Below are 19,656 nucleotides of genomic sequence, written 5' to 3'. Positions count from 1 at the left end.
ACACCTTCCAAAGGCCCCATCTCCTAATACCATCCCCACACAGGGTAGCTTTCAACATAGGAAATTTGGGCAACACAGACATTCAGTCTTTGGGGGGAAGAACATACTTCACAAGGGGGTGGGAAGGAGGTGGGACGCCTTGTCACCATGCAGACTGAAAGCTGAGACTCAGGCAGTGGGTGGCCCTGGGATGGGGGTGGTGTGACGGGCCCACCTTGGGAACACAGACAGTAGCCTCTCTGCTCTGCTGGTCCTGCAGGGTTTTCCCGCATCTCCGTGGAGGCTCCCCCACCTGCATTGCTGCTCCTTCTGTTGGAGGCTGGCTGCTGCTTTGCGTTGATTACAGTTTGAAATGCCTGCTCAGTCCCATGCTGCCACACACCACAGAAATCTCATTTCCCTCTAATGAGGTTTCAGCTAACATGTTGGAAAGAAGAAAGCCTTTTAATTAGATTGGTCGTAATTGAGCTCCCAAACCACAGAAGCCTTTCTCTCAGAAGATAAAGACATGGATGCAATTAAAAGAAAGCCACGTGAATGGAACACTGGCTAATTTTTAAGTCGATTAAAAACAACTCCTTAATAAGTTGAGGCAAGGGACATATGTCCTATAAGAGTTTATCAGTGCTTTCAAATAGTACTGGAGATTGGACTGGAACTAGAGCCCTCTTGCAATTCAGATGCATGGCTCTGTCAGCGACTGTTATTTCTGCACAGAGGATGGAGAGAGGTTAGCTCTGCAGCTTTTTCTACCAAAACCCCTGGCATGTGTTATTTTGAAAAAGGGGATGTATTTTTCTTGTACAGAATTCGCAGCTTCTTCTGGACACAGCCCCTGGCCTGGGACCCTTGGGACTTGGTCCCCTGTCTTTCCCTAGGCAGCCTGATCCTCTCTGTGAGATTTACACCCACCTTCCTGCCTCCAGCTCTCACCTCTCAGAGGCACCCAGGGTGAGCTACTGGGACAGGGGCATTGATGCATCAAAGAATCTCTGCCAGCTTCTTACGCATTCAACACATTTGTATTTGAAGGAGAAGCAGCATCCATTTCTCACTTGTGTCCCTGCCCTGAGACCATGCCCCAGTAGATGGTGTTCTTTCTGCCACTGGGTCTGTTTTTGTGACTGCCATCAGGGAGCCAGGCCAGGTAGTTCCTGCTGGAGGGGCTTATGGCCTCAGCCTCTGGGTATCTCAGCATTAATAAGTACTTTCTCCTGGAGAGGGTGAAAATTGCTAATTTACAGAGTCTTTTAGGTGGGAATTGAACACGAAATAGTGAACAGCATTCTCAGCAGAACTATTGCATGAAATGGGCTTGTTTGTCTCCGTGTGCACTGTGGCTTTTGCTAGGCCCTTTTGGGCTTTTCCAGCCATGCTAAAAAACCGGTTGCGTCCCGGATGGAAAGGCCCCATGTTGACTAGCATCTTCTTTGGGTGCCCAGTGCAGGGGCAAAGCCAAGGTCAATCTGCTCTCCGGAGCTTCCTGAAAAAAATGCAGACTTTGGCGCCCAGCTTGGAACCCACTCTCAGTTTGGAAATGTGGAAAGAGGGGCTGTTGACTCAGATCCAAGTGTGAATGGTTCCTTCATAAAGGAACCACCTTTCTGACCCTTAGTTTGCTCACCTAGACAGGATGTACCCTGCAGGTGTGTGTCGAGGGCCTGGGTGCTGCCAGGCTGATGGAGGATGGGAGGAAAGGCAGGCAGACACTTGGGGTTTAGGGAGAAATGGAGCCCACGCAGCACTGTTAGCACAGGTGCCGCAGCTGTCATGGGGTGGGGCAGGGACTCCCTTTCCTGGGGGAGGGAAGCCTAAAATATTTCAGTTTGCTTAAAACTCTATCCATTCTGCTAATAAACTTGACTTTAAAAGATTGGAATCTGCACCCAGTCTTATTTTTTAAGTATACAAATGATAAATAATGTGTAAGGAAAAATAAGATAAACGATTAGCAGGTATCATCTCGGGATGGTGGGGTTGCAGGGTTTTAATTTTCTTCTCTATACTTTTCCATCTTTTGTAAGAGCTCTGTAATGAATGTGTATTACTTCAGCATAAATAGAAAAGCTGTGCTCTGGGGAAGTGCTGGCGTATATTTGGAAGTGCTCCATGAATTCTATTTTCCACACACGCCAACCGTCCCAACCATCAGATTGGTACATGAATAAGGGTATCATTTCTTCTTATGTAAATCATATAAACCATATTTTTGACTTTTTTTTTTTTTCCTTTAAAGGATGAGAAGAACCAAGTGTTGACCACCAACATTTGGCTGCAAATGGTAAGTTGCAACCATGGCTTCCTGCTCTTGCTTCCACAATGCCTGTGCTGGAATCACAGTGAAGGTCCCGTAGGACAAGCCAGGACTGTCCTCCCACCTTCATGTATGCAAACAGTGAACCAGACCACCGCGCCTTTGCATGTCCTGCACTACGCCCTGCAAGGCAGAAATATGCACAAGTTATAAGATGCAGGTCTGCATGTGCATGTCCACAGTCTGCGCCCTAAATGGTCGCTAGGGCTCGGGAATGTGTGCCCTGCTCCCCCTGGCTCCAGCCATGCACGTCTGAATGCGACAGAGTGACACCTAAGCCAGAGGCCTTCACACTTCCTGCTCCAGTGATACCCGCAAGAATTTTGAGAAGCTGTATTTTTTCATTCATGTATTTTAACCTTGACATCTAAAGTTCTAACCCCAGATTAATTAACTACAAATTATGTTACTTCCATCCAACTGTAAAATGGACGTTTAAAAATAAAACTGTCAGTCTCTATTTTAAATTGAATCTATTAAAATGCCATATAATCTGACGCCCATATCATTAATTAAAAAAAATATACAAACAAGCCCTTCTTTAACTGGTTGATATTTTACATACTCCCATTTTCTCTCTGCACTTATATTTCTATTCCACTTTGCACACAGAATTTTATCCAAATGTGATATAACTTTATGTTTGAAACTCTTTTATTAATCATTCTGCCTTGGTTTTTCAAATGTAAATATTTACATAAAAATTATTCCTTCCTAAAATAAGTGTTAAGAATTTTTCTTCTGGATCAATTTAGGATTATAGTGATTAATGCTACATAATTCCTCAAGGTGACACTTAATTACAAATTTTAATAATTATTAAACATAAAAAATTGGAACTCTACCTCTCTACCAGAGATGGGGCTTTGGAAGAGATTGGTTCAAGGTGGTGGAGTAGAAGGATGTGCTCTCACTCCCTCTTGTGAGAACACCAGAAGCACAACTAACTGCTGAACAGTCGTCGACAGGAAGACACTGGAACTCACCAAAAAAGATACCCCACATCCAAAGACAAAGGAGAAGCTACAATGAGATGGTTGGTAGGAGGGGCGCAATCACAACAAAATCAAATCCCATAACTGCTGCGTGGGTGACTCATAAACTGGAGAACATTATACCACAGAAGTCCACCCACTGGAGTGAAGGTTCTGAGCCTCACTTCAGGCTTCCAAACCTGGGCGCATCTGGCAAGGGAGGAGGAATTCCTAGAGAATCAGACTTTGAAGCCTAGTGGGATTTGATTGCAGGACTTCAACAGGACTGGGGGTAACAGAGACTCTACCCTTGGAGGGCACACACAAAGTAGTGTGTGCGTCGGGACCCACGGAAAGGAGCAGTGACTCCATAGGAGACTGAACCAGACCTACCTGCTGGTGTTGGAGGGTCTCCTGCAGAGGCAGGGGGGTGGCTCTGTCTCACCATTAGGACAAGGACACTGGCAGCAGAAGTTCTGGGAAGTACTCCTTGGTGTGCACCCACCCAGAGTCTGCCATTAGCCCCACCAAAGAGCCCGGGTAGGCTCCAGTGTTGGGTCGCCTCAGACCAAACAACCAGCAAGGAGGGAACCCAGCCCCACCCATCAGAAGACAAGCAGATTAAAATTCTACTGAGCTCTTCCCACCAGAGAAACAGCCAGCTTTACCCACCACCAATCCCTCCCATCAGGAAACTTGCACAGGCCTCTTAGATAGCCTCATCCACCAGAGGGCAGACAGCAGAAGCAAGAAGGACTACAGTCCTGCAACCTGTGGAACAAAAACCACATTCACAGAAAGACAGGATAAAAAGGCAGAGGGCTATGTACCAGATGAAGGAACAAGATAAAACCCCAGAAAAACAACTAAATGAAGTGGAGGTAGGCAACCTTCCAGAAAAAGAATACAGAATAAAGATAGTGAATATGATCCAGGACCTCGGAAAAAGAATAGAGGCAAAGATTGAGAAGATGCAAAAAATATTTAACAAAGATCTAGAAGAATTAAAGAACAAACAGAGATGAACAATAAAATACTGAAATGAAAAATACACTAGAAGGAATCAATAGCAGAATAACTGAGGCAGAAGAACGGATAAGTGACCTGGAAGACAAAATGGTGGAATTCACTGCTACAGAACAGTATAAAGAAAAAAGAATGAAAAGAAATAAAGACGGCCTAAGAGACATCTGGGACAACATTAAACTTAAGAACATTTGCATTACAGGGGTGCCAGAAGGAGAATAGAGAGAGAAAGGACCCGAGAAAATGTTTGAAGAGACTGCAGTCGAAAACTTCCCTAACATGGGAAAGGAGATAGCCACCCAAGTCCAGGAAGCGCAGCGAGTCCCATACAGGATAAACTGAAGGAGAAACACAGCGAGACACATAGTAATCAAACTGGCAAAAATAAAAGGCAAAGAAAAATTATTGAAAGCAGCAAGGGAAAAACAACAAATAACATACATGGGAACTCCCATAAGGTTAACAGCTGATTTCTCAGCAGAAACTCTGCAAGCCAGAAGGGAGTGGCATGATATACTTAAAGTGATGAAAGAGAAGAACCTACAACCAAGATTACTCTACCAGGCAAGGATCTCATTCAGATTCTATGGAGAAATCAAAAGCTTTACAGACAAGCAAAAGCTAAGAGAATTCAGCACCACCAAACCAGCTCTACAACAAATGCTAAAGGAACTTCTCTAAGTGGGAAACACAAGAGAAGAAAAGGGCCAGGAAGCCAAACCCAACACAATTAAGAAAATGGTAATAGGAGCATACATATTGATAATTACCTTAAAGGTGAATGGATTAAATGCTCCAACCAAAAAGAAAGACACAAGCTTGCTAAATAGATACAAAAACAAGACCCATATATATGCTGTCTACAAGAGACCCACTTCAGACCTAGGAACACATTACAGACTGAAAGGCAGGGGTTGGAAAAAGAAATTCCATGCAAGTGGAAATCAAAAGAAAGCTGGAGTAGCTATACTCATATCAGATAAAGTAGACTTAAAAATAAAGAATGTTACAAGAGACAAGGAAGGGCACTACATAATGATCAAGGGATCAATCCAAGAAGAAGTTATAATGTATATGCACCCAACATAAGAGCACCTCAATACATAAGACAACTGCTAACAGCTCTAAAAGAGGGAACCGACAGTAACACACTAATAGTGGGAGACTTTAAAACCTCACTTACACCAATGGACAGATCATCCAAACAGAAAATTAATAAGGAAACAGAAGCTTTAAATGACACAATAGACCAGATAGATTTAATTGATATTTATAGGACATTCCATCCAAAAACAGCAGAGGATTCTTTCTTCTCAAGTGCGCATGGAACATTCTCCAGGATAGATCACATCTTGGGTCACAAATCCAGCCTCAGTAAATTTAAGAAAATTGAAATCATGTCAAGCATCTTTTCTGACCACAACGCTATGAGATTAGAAATAAATTACAGGGAAAAAAACGTAAAAAACACAAACACATGGAGGCTAAACAATACGTTACTAAATAACCAAGAGATCACTGAAGAAATCAAAGAGGAAATAAAAAAATACCTAGAGACAAATGACAATGAAAACATGATGATCCAAAACCTATGGGATGCAGCAAAAGCAGTTCAAAGAGGGAAGTTTATAACTGTACAAGCCTACCTTAGGAAACAAGAAAAATTTCAAATAATCTAACTTTACATCTAAAGGAACTAGAGAAGGAAGAACAAACAAAACCCAAAGTTAGCAGAAGGAAAGAAATCATAAAGATCAGAGCAGAAATAAATGAAGTAGAAACAAAGAAAATAACAAAGATCAATAAAAGTAAAAGCTGGTTCTTTGAGAAGATAAAATTGATAAACCATTAGCCAGATTCATTAAGAAAACGAGGGAGAGGACTCAAATCAATAAACTTAGAAATGAAAAAGGAGAAGTTACAGCAGACACCGCAGAAATACAAAGCATCCTAAGAGACTACTACAAGCAACCCTATGCCAATAAAATGGACAACCTGGAAGAAATGGATAAATTCTTAGAGAAGTATAACCTTCCAACACTGAACGAGGAAGAAATAGAAAATATGAACAGACCAAACACAAGTAATGAAGTTGAAACTGTGGTTAAAAATCTTCCAACGAACAAAAGTCCAGGACCAGATGGCTTCACAGGTGAATTCTATCAAACATTTAGAGAAGAGCTAACACCCATCCTTCTCAAACTCTTCCAAAAAACTGCAGAAGAAGGAACACTCCCAAACTCATTCTATGAGGCCAGCATCACCCTGATACTAAAACCAGGCAAAGATACTACAAAAAAAGAAAATTACAGACCAATATCATTGATGAATATAGATGCAAAAATCCTCAACAAAATACTAACAGAATCCAACAAGACATTAAAAGGATCATACACCATGGTCAAGTGGAATTTATCCCAGGGATGCAAGGATTTTTCAATATACTCAAGTCAATCAATGTGATACACCATATTAACAAATTGAAGAATAAAAACCATATGATCATCTCAATAGATGCAGAAAAAGCTTTTAACAAAATTCAACACCCGTTTATGATAAAAGCTCTCCAGAAAGTGGGCGTAGAGGGAACCTACTTCAACATAATAAAGGCCATATATGACAGACCCACAGCAAACATTATAAATGGTGAAAAACTAAAAGCATTTCCTGTAAGATCAGGAACAAGACAAGGATGTCCACTCTCACCACTATTATTCAACATAGTTTCTGGAAGTCATAGCCATGGCATCAGAGAAGTAAAAGAAATAAAAGGAATACAAATTGGAAAAGAAGTAACACTGTCATTGTTTTCAGATGACATGGTACTATACATAGAGAATCCTAAAGATGCCACCAGAAAACTACTAGAGCTAATCAATGAATTTGGTAAAGTAGCAGGATACAAAATTAATGCACAGAAATCTATTGTATTCCTATACACTAATGATGAAAAATCTGAAAGAGAAAGTAAGAGAACACTCCCATTTACCACTGCAACAAAAAAAATAAAATATCTAGAAATAAACCTACCTAGGGTGACAAAAGACCTGTACACAGAAAACTATAAGACACTGATGAAAGAAATTAAAGATGATACAAACAGCTGGAGATTTATACCATGTTTTTGGATTGGAAGAATCAGTATTGTGAAAATGACTATACTACCCAAAGCAAAATACAGATTCAATGCCATCCCTATCAAATTACCAGTGGCATTTTTTACAGAACTAGAACAAAAAATCTTTAAATTTGTATGGAGACACAGAAGACCCCGAATAGCCAAAGCACTCTTGAGGGAAAAAAACAGATCTGGAGGAATCAGAGTCCCTGACTTCAGACTATACCACAAAGCTACAGTAATCAAGACAATATGGTACTGGCACAGAAACAGAAATATAGATCAATGGAACAAGATAGAAAGCCCAGAGTTAAACCCAGGCACCTATGGTCAACTAATCTATGACAAAGGAGGCAAGGATATACAACGGCGAAAAGACAGTCTCTTCAATAAGTGGTGCTGGGAAAACTGGACAGCTACATGTAGAAGAATGAAATTAGAACACTCCCTAACACCATACACAAAAATAAACTCAAAATGGATTTGAGACCTAAATGTAAGACCGGACACTATAAAACTCTTAGAGGAAAACATAGGAAGAACACTCTTTGATATAAATCACAGCAAGATCTTTTTTGATCCACCTCCTAGAGTAATGGAAATAAAAAGAAAAATAAACAAATGGGATCTAATGAAACTTCAGAGCTTTTGCACAGCAAAGGAAACCGTAAACAAGATGAAAAGACAACCCTCAGAATGGGAGAAAATATTTGCAAATGAATCAACGGAGATAGGATTTATCTCCAAAATATATAAACAACTCATACAGCTCAATGTTAAAGAAACAAACAACCCAATCCAAAAATGGGCAGAAGACCTAGATAGACTTTTCTTCAAAGAATACAAACTGTTGGCCAAAAAGCACATGAAAAGCTGCTCAGCATCACTAATTATTAGAGAAATGCAAATCAAAACTACAATGAGGTATCACCTCACAGCAGTTAGAATGGGCATCGTCAGAAAATCTACAAACAAGAAGTGCTGGAGAGGGTGTGGAGAAAAGGGAACCCTCTTGTACTGTTTGTGGGAATGTAAATGATATAGCCACCATGGAGAATAGTATGGAGGTTCCTTAAAAAACTAAAAATAGAATTACCGTATGACCCAGCAATCCCACTACTGGGCATATACCCAGAGAAAACCATAATTCAAAAAGACACACCCCCTCCAATGTTTATTGCAGCTCTGTTTACAATAGCCAGTTCATGGAAGCAACCTCAATGCCCATCGACAGATGAATGGATAAAGAAGATGTGGTACATATATACAATGGAATATTACTCAGCCATAAAAAGGAACGAAATTGAGTCATTTGTAGAGACGTGGATGGATCTAGAGACTGTCATACAGAGTGAAGTAAGTCAGAAAGAGAAAAACAAATATCGTATATTAATGCATATATGTGGAACCTAGAAAAATGGTACAGATGAACTGGTTTGCAGGGCAGAAACTGAGACACAGATGTAGAGAAGAAGCGTATGGACACCAAGGGGGGAAAGCAGTGTGGTGGTGGTGGTGGTGATGTGATGAATTGGGAGATTGGGATTGACGTGTATACACTGATGCATATAAAATGGTTGACTAATAAAAGCCTGCTGTATAAAAAAAGAAAAAAAAAGAAAAAAAGATGGGGCTTTATTTTAAACTCATTAATGTATTCATAGATGACATTTTTATTGCTAAAACTGAGACATCGATACAGATTTCACTATCAATTCTATAACTTTTAAAAATAGATGTAGTAACGTATAGTTCAGAATGAAAGGTACTTTGTAACAACAGGTTTACTCAGTTCCTTGAACTTCTTACAGATTACATGCCAAAAATAATAAGAGTTTTCATCAACGTGTATCAGTGGACAACTTGATTAGTTTCTCCTTCAATTTTGCTGAAAACAAAGAATTTAAAGAATTAAAATGCATCTGACCTTTGAAAGTATTTGTCACCCAAATTTTTAACAGAATTGACATAGACACTGGTATTTTGAATGGACTTTTTCTTGCTTCTTGGGTCAGTGTCCCTAGGTAAGAGTTGAGAAAAGGGAAATAGGCCTTTATTTGTGAAGTGGGAGGGGGATACTTCAACATGGAGGCAAAGGATGCTCCCAGGCAATTCTTGGGCAGGTGAGTTTTAGTTGGATACAAGTGGACATTGAGGGATAGAAAACAGAAAATGGATTTACTTCACACTGTCTGCTCTTTGTCCCAGGGGTGCCCTTAGCTACGTCTCAGACCCCTTGCAGAACTTTCCTGTAGTGAATAAAGTAGGAACCTTTGAGAGTCTCCCCTGCAGGATTTAAAGCAACGTTCTTCAGTGTGTGGATCCCACCTGTACACCTGTGCCCGCCGACTCCAGCTTCCCTCCTTTTGCCAGGGGTACAGGGTCTGTGTTCCCCTGGAAGCCAGCCCTTCCTCAGTGGGCTTGGTTCTGTCTCCTGGCACCTGCTGAGAGCTGGGCTTTCACAACTGCCCCTATCGCCTGGAGCATCATAATAGTGTCTGTGAGCCACTCATTAGCATGCAGACATGATGCAGTCTGTCCCCATAAATCCGCCCGGTGACTCCCTGGTTCCTCTTAACCTTTATGGCAACGCTCCCCTGAGCAGTGACCCCTGCCCTACTGTCCTCAATCTCTCCACTTGCATTCTCACTTAAACTCACCTTCTTTTGGCTGTGTGTAAGCAAAGCACTAACCCCCAGATTACTACATATTATGAGTAATGTTTTTACCCAGTTTATTTTGATGAGAATTTTCAACTATACCAAGAAGTTGAATTTATAGCACGCACCCATATACCTGCCTCCTGGATTCTATAATTAGCATTTTACTATACTTGCTTTATCCCATATCTGGGAATCTATTCATCTAGTTTATTTTTAAATGCAGCTCAAAGTAGAATAGTGGACAGTGGTGCCCTTTCACCCACATATTTCATGGAGATCTCAAGAGTTCAGAGGGTTTTTTTTCTTTCTTTCAAGGTAAAGTATTTGCATACAATGCAATGCACAGATTCTAAGAGTGTATCTGTCAATAAATTGCCAGTAATGCCTTCAGGTCTGCAGCCCCGCCCCCGTCCCCTGCATTCAGGACTGTCATGTAAGATGCAGCTCTGGGAATCCTGGGGCATAATGCAAATGCTTCCTTTTTTACATAAAACTGCTTGTTTCCCAAGCCCTCTAAAGTGCAGAGCTGCTGTGGACATTTTTCTCATGGAGAGAGAGAGACACTGAATTTGCCCCTGGCATGTCAGGTCATGTTTCCCTGAGTCTCTGTTTCTTAGCCCTCAGTAAGTGATTGATCTTCAGCAATGTATATTATTTGGTGATTTTTACAAGGGTGTTGGTTTCCAGGAAAAATGTAACTGGATTATTACTTACTGCATTGAGTTCAGGTTCTCCATAAATAAACACCCTTGCTTTGGAGGATGTCACCAGAGGCCTCTAAATTTCTTTCAAGCACAGTGTATTTCTAATTAAGACTTGCATTTGCGGAGGCACCTGCAGCTTCATTTGTTTTAAAACTCACTTTTTAATCTCATGTACCTATTCAACTAATCTTTTCAAGCACCTGCTTTGTGGAAAGCATTGAACTAGGCCATGTAAGGGGGGCCCAGAAAAGGATGAGACCCAGTTTCTACTTGCAAACCATTTCCAATCCGGCTGTGTAATTTACACTCTAAAGAAGATTCAAATATCAAGACCAAGTACCTCCCTAGAGAATTGGCAGGAGGCAGGCTGGCTGTGTAGACCGTGGAGTTGGCAGGTGGGAGAAATCTCTGCTTTACAGAAACGGGAGGGAGAGGAGGAAAGGCACAGACTCTTCTGAATGTGATGATCAGGGAGCCCGAGTGTCTGTAGGTGTGACCTTGCTAATTAGTGCTTCTTTCCAGGTGCCCACCTTGTGGAAAACAAGTTGGGTGCCTTTGTAGCGCATGTCCTTATAAAGCTGGGTGGCACATTTATCTGGCACCTGTAGCTCATGGAGCAGCTGTAACAGTAGCTCCCAGCTGAATTTTAAGGAATCACAAGTATCTTGGATTTAGAGCAGACCTTAAAAGTTATCAAACCTCTGCCCTACCCAGTGTTTCCATCTGGAAAGCCATGGCATTCCTATTGTGGCCATAGCATGGCCAATGGGGAACTCAGATGTCACCCTGACAAGCCTTGGGAGCTGCCCCAGAGCCATGTGTAAGACGACCACCTTGATTCCTGCTCTTTGTGTTCTCCCAACTGGTGACCAGCCTCGCCTGCCCCAGTTATGGGGACAGACAAGAAGTGAGGCTCCATGCTGAAGATGGTCAAGGCCAGAGTCCCCAGGGAGGGAGGGCAGAAATGTGGACAGGAGGGGACAGAGGACCCAGGAAATTGCTCTCAGCAATTGGTTTTTCTCTCCTCTCATTTCATGGTGCTGAATTCCTGTTCTGAAAACCTGAATCCACATAATCTTTTCTCTAGGTATTTAAACTCTGAGGTCAATATTATACAAATGATGGATTTTCTATACATTCAAAAAGAGAAGCAGAGAAAACATTCTCTTTGACCTACAGTTTGTTGATTGTGTTTTCCTTTCTCTTACATGTCCTTGATTTGTAGGACTTTCCAGTTATTTAGATAACCTGAAGGAAGAGAAAGTGTCTGATCTTTCTGTTTACCTCTATATTCACAGGAGGAGGAAGCAGTTAGTGTATTTTCTTGGCAGATTAGTTTTATCATTTGGGGAGGCCTGTCAGGCATAATCTGATTTAATCTACGAGAAGCCATTTCAGTTTCTAAAGAGACATTTGAGCCATCCAGAGACTTGTAGTTGCTTTAAAAATAAATCTGTTGTCTTTAATTTTGGAATTTTGACCATTCTTCTGGTTTCAGGTTTCCCATCCTTCTTATGCTTATTTTTTACCTCCTAATTCTAATGATGGAATGAATAGCATCATAGAATATTAGATTCTAAACCATATTTATTCCTAAAATGCTTACCTTCTTCATTTCTGCATTCTTTATCACTTTTCTCTGACAAATAGAAATGCCATACGTTATGCTCATAGATGAGATGTCGGTGGCTTGCTTAGGGCCATAAGAGTAACCCACGGTTAAGGGTGGTGTTTCAATCACTGTGTCCCACTGAGAGAAGAAAGTTTTAGGGCAGAAGGAAGGAGGAGGCCCACTCTCTTCCTCTGAGATCAAAACAGTTGATGGAAAGAATGTTCAGAGCATGTGTGTGTGAGGTGTTTCCTGACACCAGGCGCTTGGCGTCTGCCCATCCAATAGCTGGTTCTGTGATTCTCGGGACTTGACCTTGGTGTCCAGCAGTTCAGTTTTATTCTGAGTTAGCGTGCAGTCCCTCGAGGTAAGGGCTCAGTCCCACAAACTGCCCTCACTTGAGACACAAAATGCAGATGAGGGAGCCAGGCAACCCACACTTCTGTCCAGCTGAGTTCAAATTCGGACGTTCCCACCACACCCCGCTTGGGTACAGTATTTTCCTAGAACAGCTCCTGGAACTCAAGAGAAACCTTCATCTATGTTTCCAATTTATTATAAAGGATGCAGCTCATGCACAGCTGAAGGAGGAGATGCCAGGGCAGGTATGAGGGGAGAAGTGGAACTTCTGTTTCCCCACCCCAACCACTGTGTCCCTGCCCCTTGATGTGGTCACCAGCCTTGTTTTTTTTTCTGCTCCAACAGCATCGTTTGTTTGTTTATTTATTTATTATTAATTTTCATTGGAGTATAGTTGCTTTACAATGTCAGCCTTATTGTTCAGAGTTTCATAACCCAGTCTCCGGCCTCTCTTCTCTTCCCAGAGATAGGGGTGGGATGGGGATAAGGTTCCCATCCTCTAATGCAGGGTTGATCTTTCCGGTGACCAGAGGCATTCTGCTGGCCTGAGGCTGACTAGGGGCCCCACCCTAAGCCAACTCATTAGTATAAAAAATATGCTTAAAAGACATCTGATCACTTAGGAAGTTCCCAGGTTTTAGGAGCTCTGTGCCAGGAACCAAGGAAAAAGATCAAATATATTTCTTATTATACCATACTGTATTTTTTTAAAATGAAGTAAACTTTCCCTTTCTTCTCTTTCATTCACTTGCTCTCACTCTCTGCTTTCTTTCTTTCTTGCATTAAATATTTCCATGCAAGTGTGCACACACACATTTAAAAAGAGTTTCCTGTGGGGCCAAGGCAGGTTGTAATAGGGCCAGTTCTCAGACCCCTGAAAGAGTGGGATTCTTACTGTGCATTTTAGATCAAGGGCCCCTTCCTCCCCTGCGTTTCCCCTTAAGCATCCCATGTAATCGTATCTTGATGACTTAATGAGAAGGAATCACACAGAAATAGGGAGAGAATGCAAAGTGCAGCCTCTTCTGACGGGAAGCTCTGGGAGGGTTGGCGTTTCTAGGTTCATGCGTGTTTCCAGGTGCTCACGTGTGGAAGCCGTGCCAGCTGCTGTCTGTGCACAGATTTTGCTCGGTGCCTCTGCCTTCCTGTGCCTTGCAATCTGAGAGGCAGTCAGTACTTTGGAGGATAGAAACTCCCCCCCACCACTTGTTTATGGGCCCCTTTCCACATCCATTCTTTTTTTTTTTTTTTTTTTTTTTGCGGTACGCGGACCTCTCACTGTTGTGGCCTCTCCCATTGTGGAGCACAGGCTCCAGACACACAGGCCCAGCGGCCATGGCTCACAGGCCCAGCTGCTCCGTGGCACGTGGGATCTTCCCGGACTGGGGCACGAACCCATGTTCCCGCATCGGCAGGCGGACTCTCAACCACTGCACCACCAGGGAAGCCCCTCCACATCCATTCTTAAGAAATCTTCATGCAAATCCAGGACAATGCAGCACCAAGGTTCCTGCTCCATCCACCTCTGACACTGAGCTGGCCCTTGCTCTCTCCACCTTTGGCTGCAGCTCAGTTATTACAGCTCTCATGTCCTCTGAGATTTTGTGAAAGGGAGGGTTCCCTCTTCCTTTTAAAGCCATCATGTATCACGTGCCTCCCAGGGCCATGTGACTTACCTGCTGTGACACTATCTCATTGCATCCTTACAGCGCCTGATGAGGTGTGACACATAGGAGCAAACTGCAGCACAGAGAGGGTGGTTTACCTGCTAGAGCTCACACAGTTCTTCTCTGCCGGAGCCTTGGTACAAACCTGCCTGTCTGATTCCAAAGCTCCCAGTAGCCCCTCTTTCTGCCGTGAGGGTGGGAGAGACCCAGCTTGGCTTTGGACTAAGGAAGAGCCCCAGAAGGGCAGTGCCTTCAGGGATGATGAGCAGCCCACCTTGTTGGGGTGCAGAATCTGCCTGTGCAGACAGATTGGATGGGAAGAACCAACCACGGTAGAGCCCAGGAGTCACCCAGCTTGAAGTCAGATAATGCCGTTCTGAATCCTGATCCAGTGACCAACAAAAAATATATCACTTCTCTGGGCCTCCGATTTCTCTTGTAAATAGGAATAGTAATGCTGGCGTCCTGGCATCCTGGTGAGCATGGTACACATAGCAGACACTGAGTGAGCAGGATGGCCGGGATACATGCCCTGGGGCACAGGGAGCTAGGGAGACGGGAGGGGTGAGGAATTGCCAGGGAGGCTTCCTGCAGCTCAGATCAGGTGCCCTTAGGAGAGGTCTGAGTTTGACCAACAGAGTGCTCCCTCTTCCCTGCTTCCCCTTGCCCTGTGGCCATCATTTCAGCAGGCAGAGGAGATGGGTGTCTGCCTGCCACACCTACCTTCCTGGGCAGTTCTTGGGGCCCTGGGGCCCTGAGCAGCATGGTGGGGAAGGTGACAGTGTAAGGCTCTGTGATAATCAGCTGCCAGAGAAGCATCCCAGGGCTGGATATGAGGACTTGGTCAGGAAAGCACAGATGTTGGGCACATAAGGGCTTATGCCCAGAGCAAGGGAGAGGAAAGAAGGGAGCTCTGGGCAAATGGGGCAGAGTTGGAGCTGCTGGAGCGGACACAGCATGGCTGGTACCCAGGCCTTCCTGCAAAACCGCTGGAACAGGTCTGGCTCTTTCTGGGTGCTGTGCTGTCCTGTCACAGCAGGGTGAGGATGGGAGAGACCCTCCCCAGCTGCACATGTCTAATTAGAAACATCGGCCTGGTGGGTCTCTATCCTAAATGCCCCAGATGATACTTCAGCACGTTAGGTAGCAATACACCCTCCTTTCCGTGGTCCATGGCTGTGAAATGCTGTTACTTGCCGGCATATTCCTTCTTGCCTGACTTCAGGTAGGCCCAGAACTGGGATGCTTGCCTGCCCTTTCCAGAGGATGGTGGGATCTCTGGGACATGCCCTTTGACCCCTGCTGCAAGTTTCAGTAGCTCTAGATCCACAGCCCCTTGGCTGCAATTCTCAAATCTCAGCAACTCTGAACATGACAGGATTTTTGGTTGGTTTGTTTTTGTTTTTATAACTTTACATGAAAATGATATTGATATGCATTTATTTTCTCAGTAAAAATATGCATGTTCTGCTGCAGAAATAATGATTGATTATATGGAGTTGTCCCTGGACCAGCTTGGGGTGTTACATCACATACCTTTTTAAATCTGAGAAAGTTTGAGCTCCAGAGCAGGTGGCCCCAGGGGGACTGAGTACAGGATGGGGGCCTTTACTGGGTCTGCTTGGATTATGCACCTGTAGGAGCTGATGAGTCCAAACCCAGCAGCCCTGCGGTCCTGGCTGGGTGGTGCTGGTTGTCCAGCAGTGCAGGTGGGGTCCTACCTGGGCAGTCTTTACAGAGCTAGTGGACCCCAGGTAGCTCTGGGGTGCATAGTCCTGGCGCGGAGGACCCCAGACATGGGCCTTCATCTCACAAGGATCCCTCAAGAGCCAATTTCAGGCCTAGCCCCAAAGAGATGCACCTGTGTTCACGTGTTTATAAATATTTCCTGTACCCTCATGTGCTGATTCATTGTTTTACTGCCAAGACCCATGTTTGCGTTTTTGAGTTGTGGTGTCAGAAGCACTATTCCTACATGAAAATAATAATTCAAATCCAAAAACAGTGCCTTAGAAATTTCTGAGAGGTACCCCCGCAGCTGCACGAAGTTGTTTCATGGAAATAAATATTCTTCATTTTTCCAGCTTGGTTCTTGTTCTAATTGAAATAATGAATTTATTTGTCCAAAGTGTCTTTACAATGGAAAACTTTGAAGGCAAAACAGTTCTTCGTTTGGCTAGGAAAAAACCCATCTGCTATGGGAGGGGAAGGCTTGGGGGCATTCAGTGAACTGGAATTAACTTTAATGCTACCCTCTGACTGTGGTCATGGTGACAGCAAGATCTTAAATGTGATTTTTTTGCTATTCATGGTCATTTTGTAAGGGGTTATTTAATTCCCAGTTTCCATATATGTTACAGATAGCAACTCAATTATGTAAATAAGTGTCTGGAACTCTTTTTGGTTTTGAACTTATCTAATAATCTCTTATAAGATATATTAGCAGGCAAGGAAGCAAAGTGCTGCTAATGCTGCCCTCTGTGTTTGTCAGTCTTGGATGGATCACTATTTACAGTGGAATATGTCAGAGTATCCAGGCGTGAAGACGGTTCGTTTCCCAGATGGCCAGATTTGGAAGCCAGACATTCTCCTCTACAACAGGTAAGCACAGTGGACAAAGGAGAAAAATGAGTTTATTTTTGGACGTGTTTAACAATCAAGCATATTTGAGTATTTTATAGCAATGCCAGTACATTATCTGTAACTTGGGACTGTGGATCCCCACGAGGCTTTGTAGGAAGCAGCTCTGTCCCATGTCCAGCGTTCTCTGTCCTGGCACGCAGGCCTGCAGCACCCAGCACACTGCCCCGGACGGCCATGTCCACAGGGCTGTGCATTATAGGTGTGTAGGTACTTGTGTGCATGTTGGCACTGAGACAGTTTTGCTTGTGGTCATACCTTTGCCCCTGAATGACAGCAGTTACAATCACAGCATGAGAAGTTGCTGGTCAACGGGACGCATGGCTGGAGTCCACTTTCTGGACCCAGGTCCTCATTTGATGCAGTGTCCTTTGGGCATTGGGAGAGCCCTGTGGGGCAGCTGGGCACAGGAGACTGTCATCTCTAGCCACACTCAGAAGCTTGTACCTGACAAAAGAAAGACAGATAGCAGTCATGTTCTAATAAATGTAGTCCTTCTCCTGAGGTCAGGAAAGGAAGGATTCATTAGTCATCCAAAGCTGTCTGATTTGTAGAGTGGAAGCCCAGAAGGCAGATATCCAGGTAGGGTAAATTTCTAGAAGCATTAAATTATTTGCTAAACTACATAGTCACAAAAGGGAACCCAGTGCCTTTCTTTCTAATAAGGCATAGGATGGGATAACCAGCTTAATATACAAGAAAGATATTTCCTAGTGATGGCTGCTGTCTCTGGTCCCACCTGGACAAGAAGGAAGCCGAGTACCTTCCTGACTCAGGAAACAGTGATGCCATTGGCCACTGCCCACAGTCATCCCCCCCGGGACCAGCTGATGTGTTTGTCCTGCACTGGCTCCTTCCAGAAGGCTGGGTATTCCAAGTCTTGCTTTCCCTTTTAATTCTTTTTCTTTCTTACGGACATCACATTTCATTTGAATCATTGGGCCTGTCTCTAGAAGACTACACCTCTTCTGATTTGCTGCCACTCTTCAGTTTCTTAAATTAGTTCAGGCAGCTGAGCTTTGAAAGATGTCTCAGGTCAGAGTAAGTGATCCCAACTGAGTAGAAGCTCAGGAGTTCCCATGCCTTCTCCTTGGCTCATCTGTTTCCTGGGGGTGGCTATGTTAGTTGCCCAGGGCTGCCAGAACAAAATACCGCAGACTGGGTGACTTAAACAACAGAAATTTATTTTCTCAGAGAAATTTATTTGCTCTTGGAGGCTGCAAGTCCGAAATCCAGGTGTCTGCAGGGTTGGTTTCTCCTGAGGCCTCTCTCCTTGGCTTGCAGATGGCCACCTTCTCCCTATGTCCTCACAAGGTCTTCCCTCTGTGTGTGTCTGTGTCCTCATCTCTTCTTATAAAGACATTAGTCATGTTGGATTTGGGCCTATTCTAGTGACCTCATTTTAACTTAGTTACCTCTTTAAAGACTATCTCCAAATACAGTTTCACTCAGAGATACTTGGGCATGTGGATTAGGACTTCAACCGATGACTTTTGGGGGAACACAATTCAGCCTATTACAGGGACATTGCCATTGACTGCTTAAGGACAAAGGGTTAGGATTGAACAAGTCTGGGTGTAAGTCTTAACTGTAATGTTTACTATGTCTGTAAGCCTCAGATTCCTCCTTTGCCCAGTGGGGGAAATGCCAACCTCGCAGAGTTTGGAAGGATGACTGCAGATGTACGTGGCATGCTTGGGTGGCACTTGGCAAAGAGTAAACATTCACTAATGGCAGTCGTGTGCTCACAGGCCTGATGATGAGGATTTCTGCTTCAAGTAAGATGGGTTTGACAATTTAAAAAAGAAATACCAATAGTGTTTTCCATTATTCTCAATTCAGTTTTTTTATCCGAAATCAAGAATAAATATTATAATATGGTAGGATCTTAAGAATGAGGCTTTAAGAGATGGGTCTTATGGCTTATCTGCAAGACCTTAAACCCCAATAAATAAAATGTTTGGAGTTCCTAATATTTTGGCTAATGAAGAGTTACCAAGTCTTCTATACATACCTGAATTTCAAGGAACAAAGATACAGAGGTCTCTGTCTGATGGATGACACCTGGGACCCGGCCCCCAGGAATAATGCATCCCCTTCTTCCTCTCCTGTATCCCCTGGAGCTCCAAATAACCATCTTCCTCCTGCCTCTCAGTCCTGTATCCCTATTGAATGAGTCCACCAGCCTCTGTCATGGGATCTGTAGAGGCTGCCTCCTCTTCTGCATTAGTTTTCTTCCGAGAAATGAGATATAGGATTTTTTACCTGAAGTAACTGCTAACTATATGGCTGTGCGTCCACGTGAGCACAGCGGGGGCTAAGCAGGTTACGGAAGATATTGAAGCCAGTTGTAGACACGGTGCCAGTTATCTTTTGCTGCTTAACAAATGACCCTGAGCTTAGTGGCTTAAGGAAAAAACACAGTGCAGATAATTTCTCGCCATGCTGTGGGCTGGCTGGGCCCGTGTGGCTGCTTGTCTGCTCCGTGAGATGCTGGTGGAAGGCAACGGGCCGGAGCTCAGATGAGCTGGGATGTGGGGATGCACCGCCAGGGCTGGCAGTGGGGGTGATGATGCCATGG

The 19,656-nt window shown here is 43.6% G+C and overlaps 1 protein-coding gene across 1 annotated transcript in view; it reads left to right on the top strand.

Moving 5' to 3' along the window:
• CHRNA7 (cholinergic receptor nicotinic alpha 7 subunit) overlaps positions 1-19,656 on the top strand; it is a 124,919-nt gene that overhangs the window by 43,585 nt on the left and 61,678 nt on the right. The window contains exons 3-4 of the mRNA XM_032623156.1: positions 2,237-2,281; positions 16,927-17,036. Of these exons, the coding sequence (XP_032479047.1) occupies positions 2,237-2,281; positions 16,927-17,036 (155 nt within the window). The remainder of the gene's footprint in view (positions 1-2,236; positions 2,282-16,926; positions 17,037-19,656) is intronic.

Source organism: Phocoena sinus, chromosome 2 (assembly GCF_008692025.1).
Source record: "Phocoena sinus isolate mPhoSin1 chromosome 2, mPhoSin1.pri, whole genome shotgun sequence".
NCBI classification, from domain to species: Eukaryota; Metazoa; Chordata; class Mammalia; order Artiodactyla; family Phocoenidae; genus Phocoena; species Phocoena sinus.
This window is presented reverse-complemented; position numbering and strand designations above follow the sequence as displayed.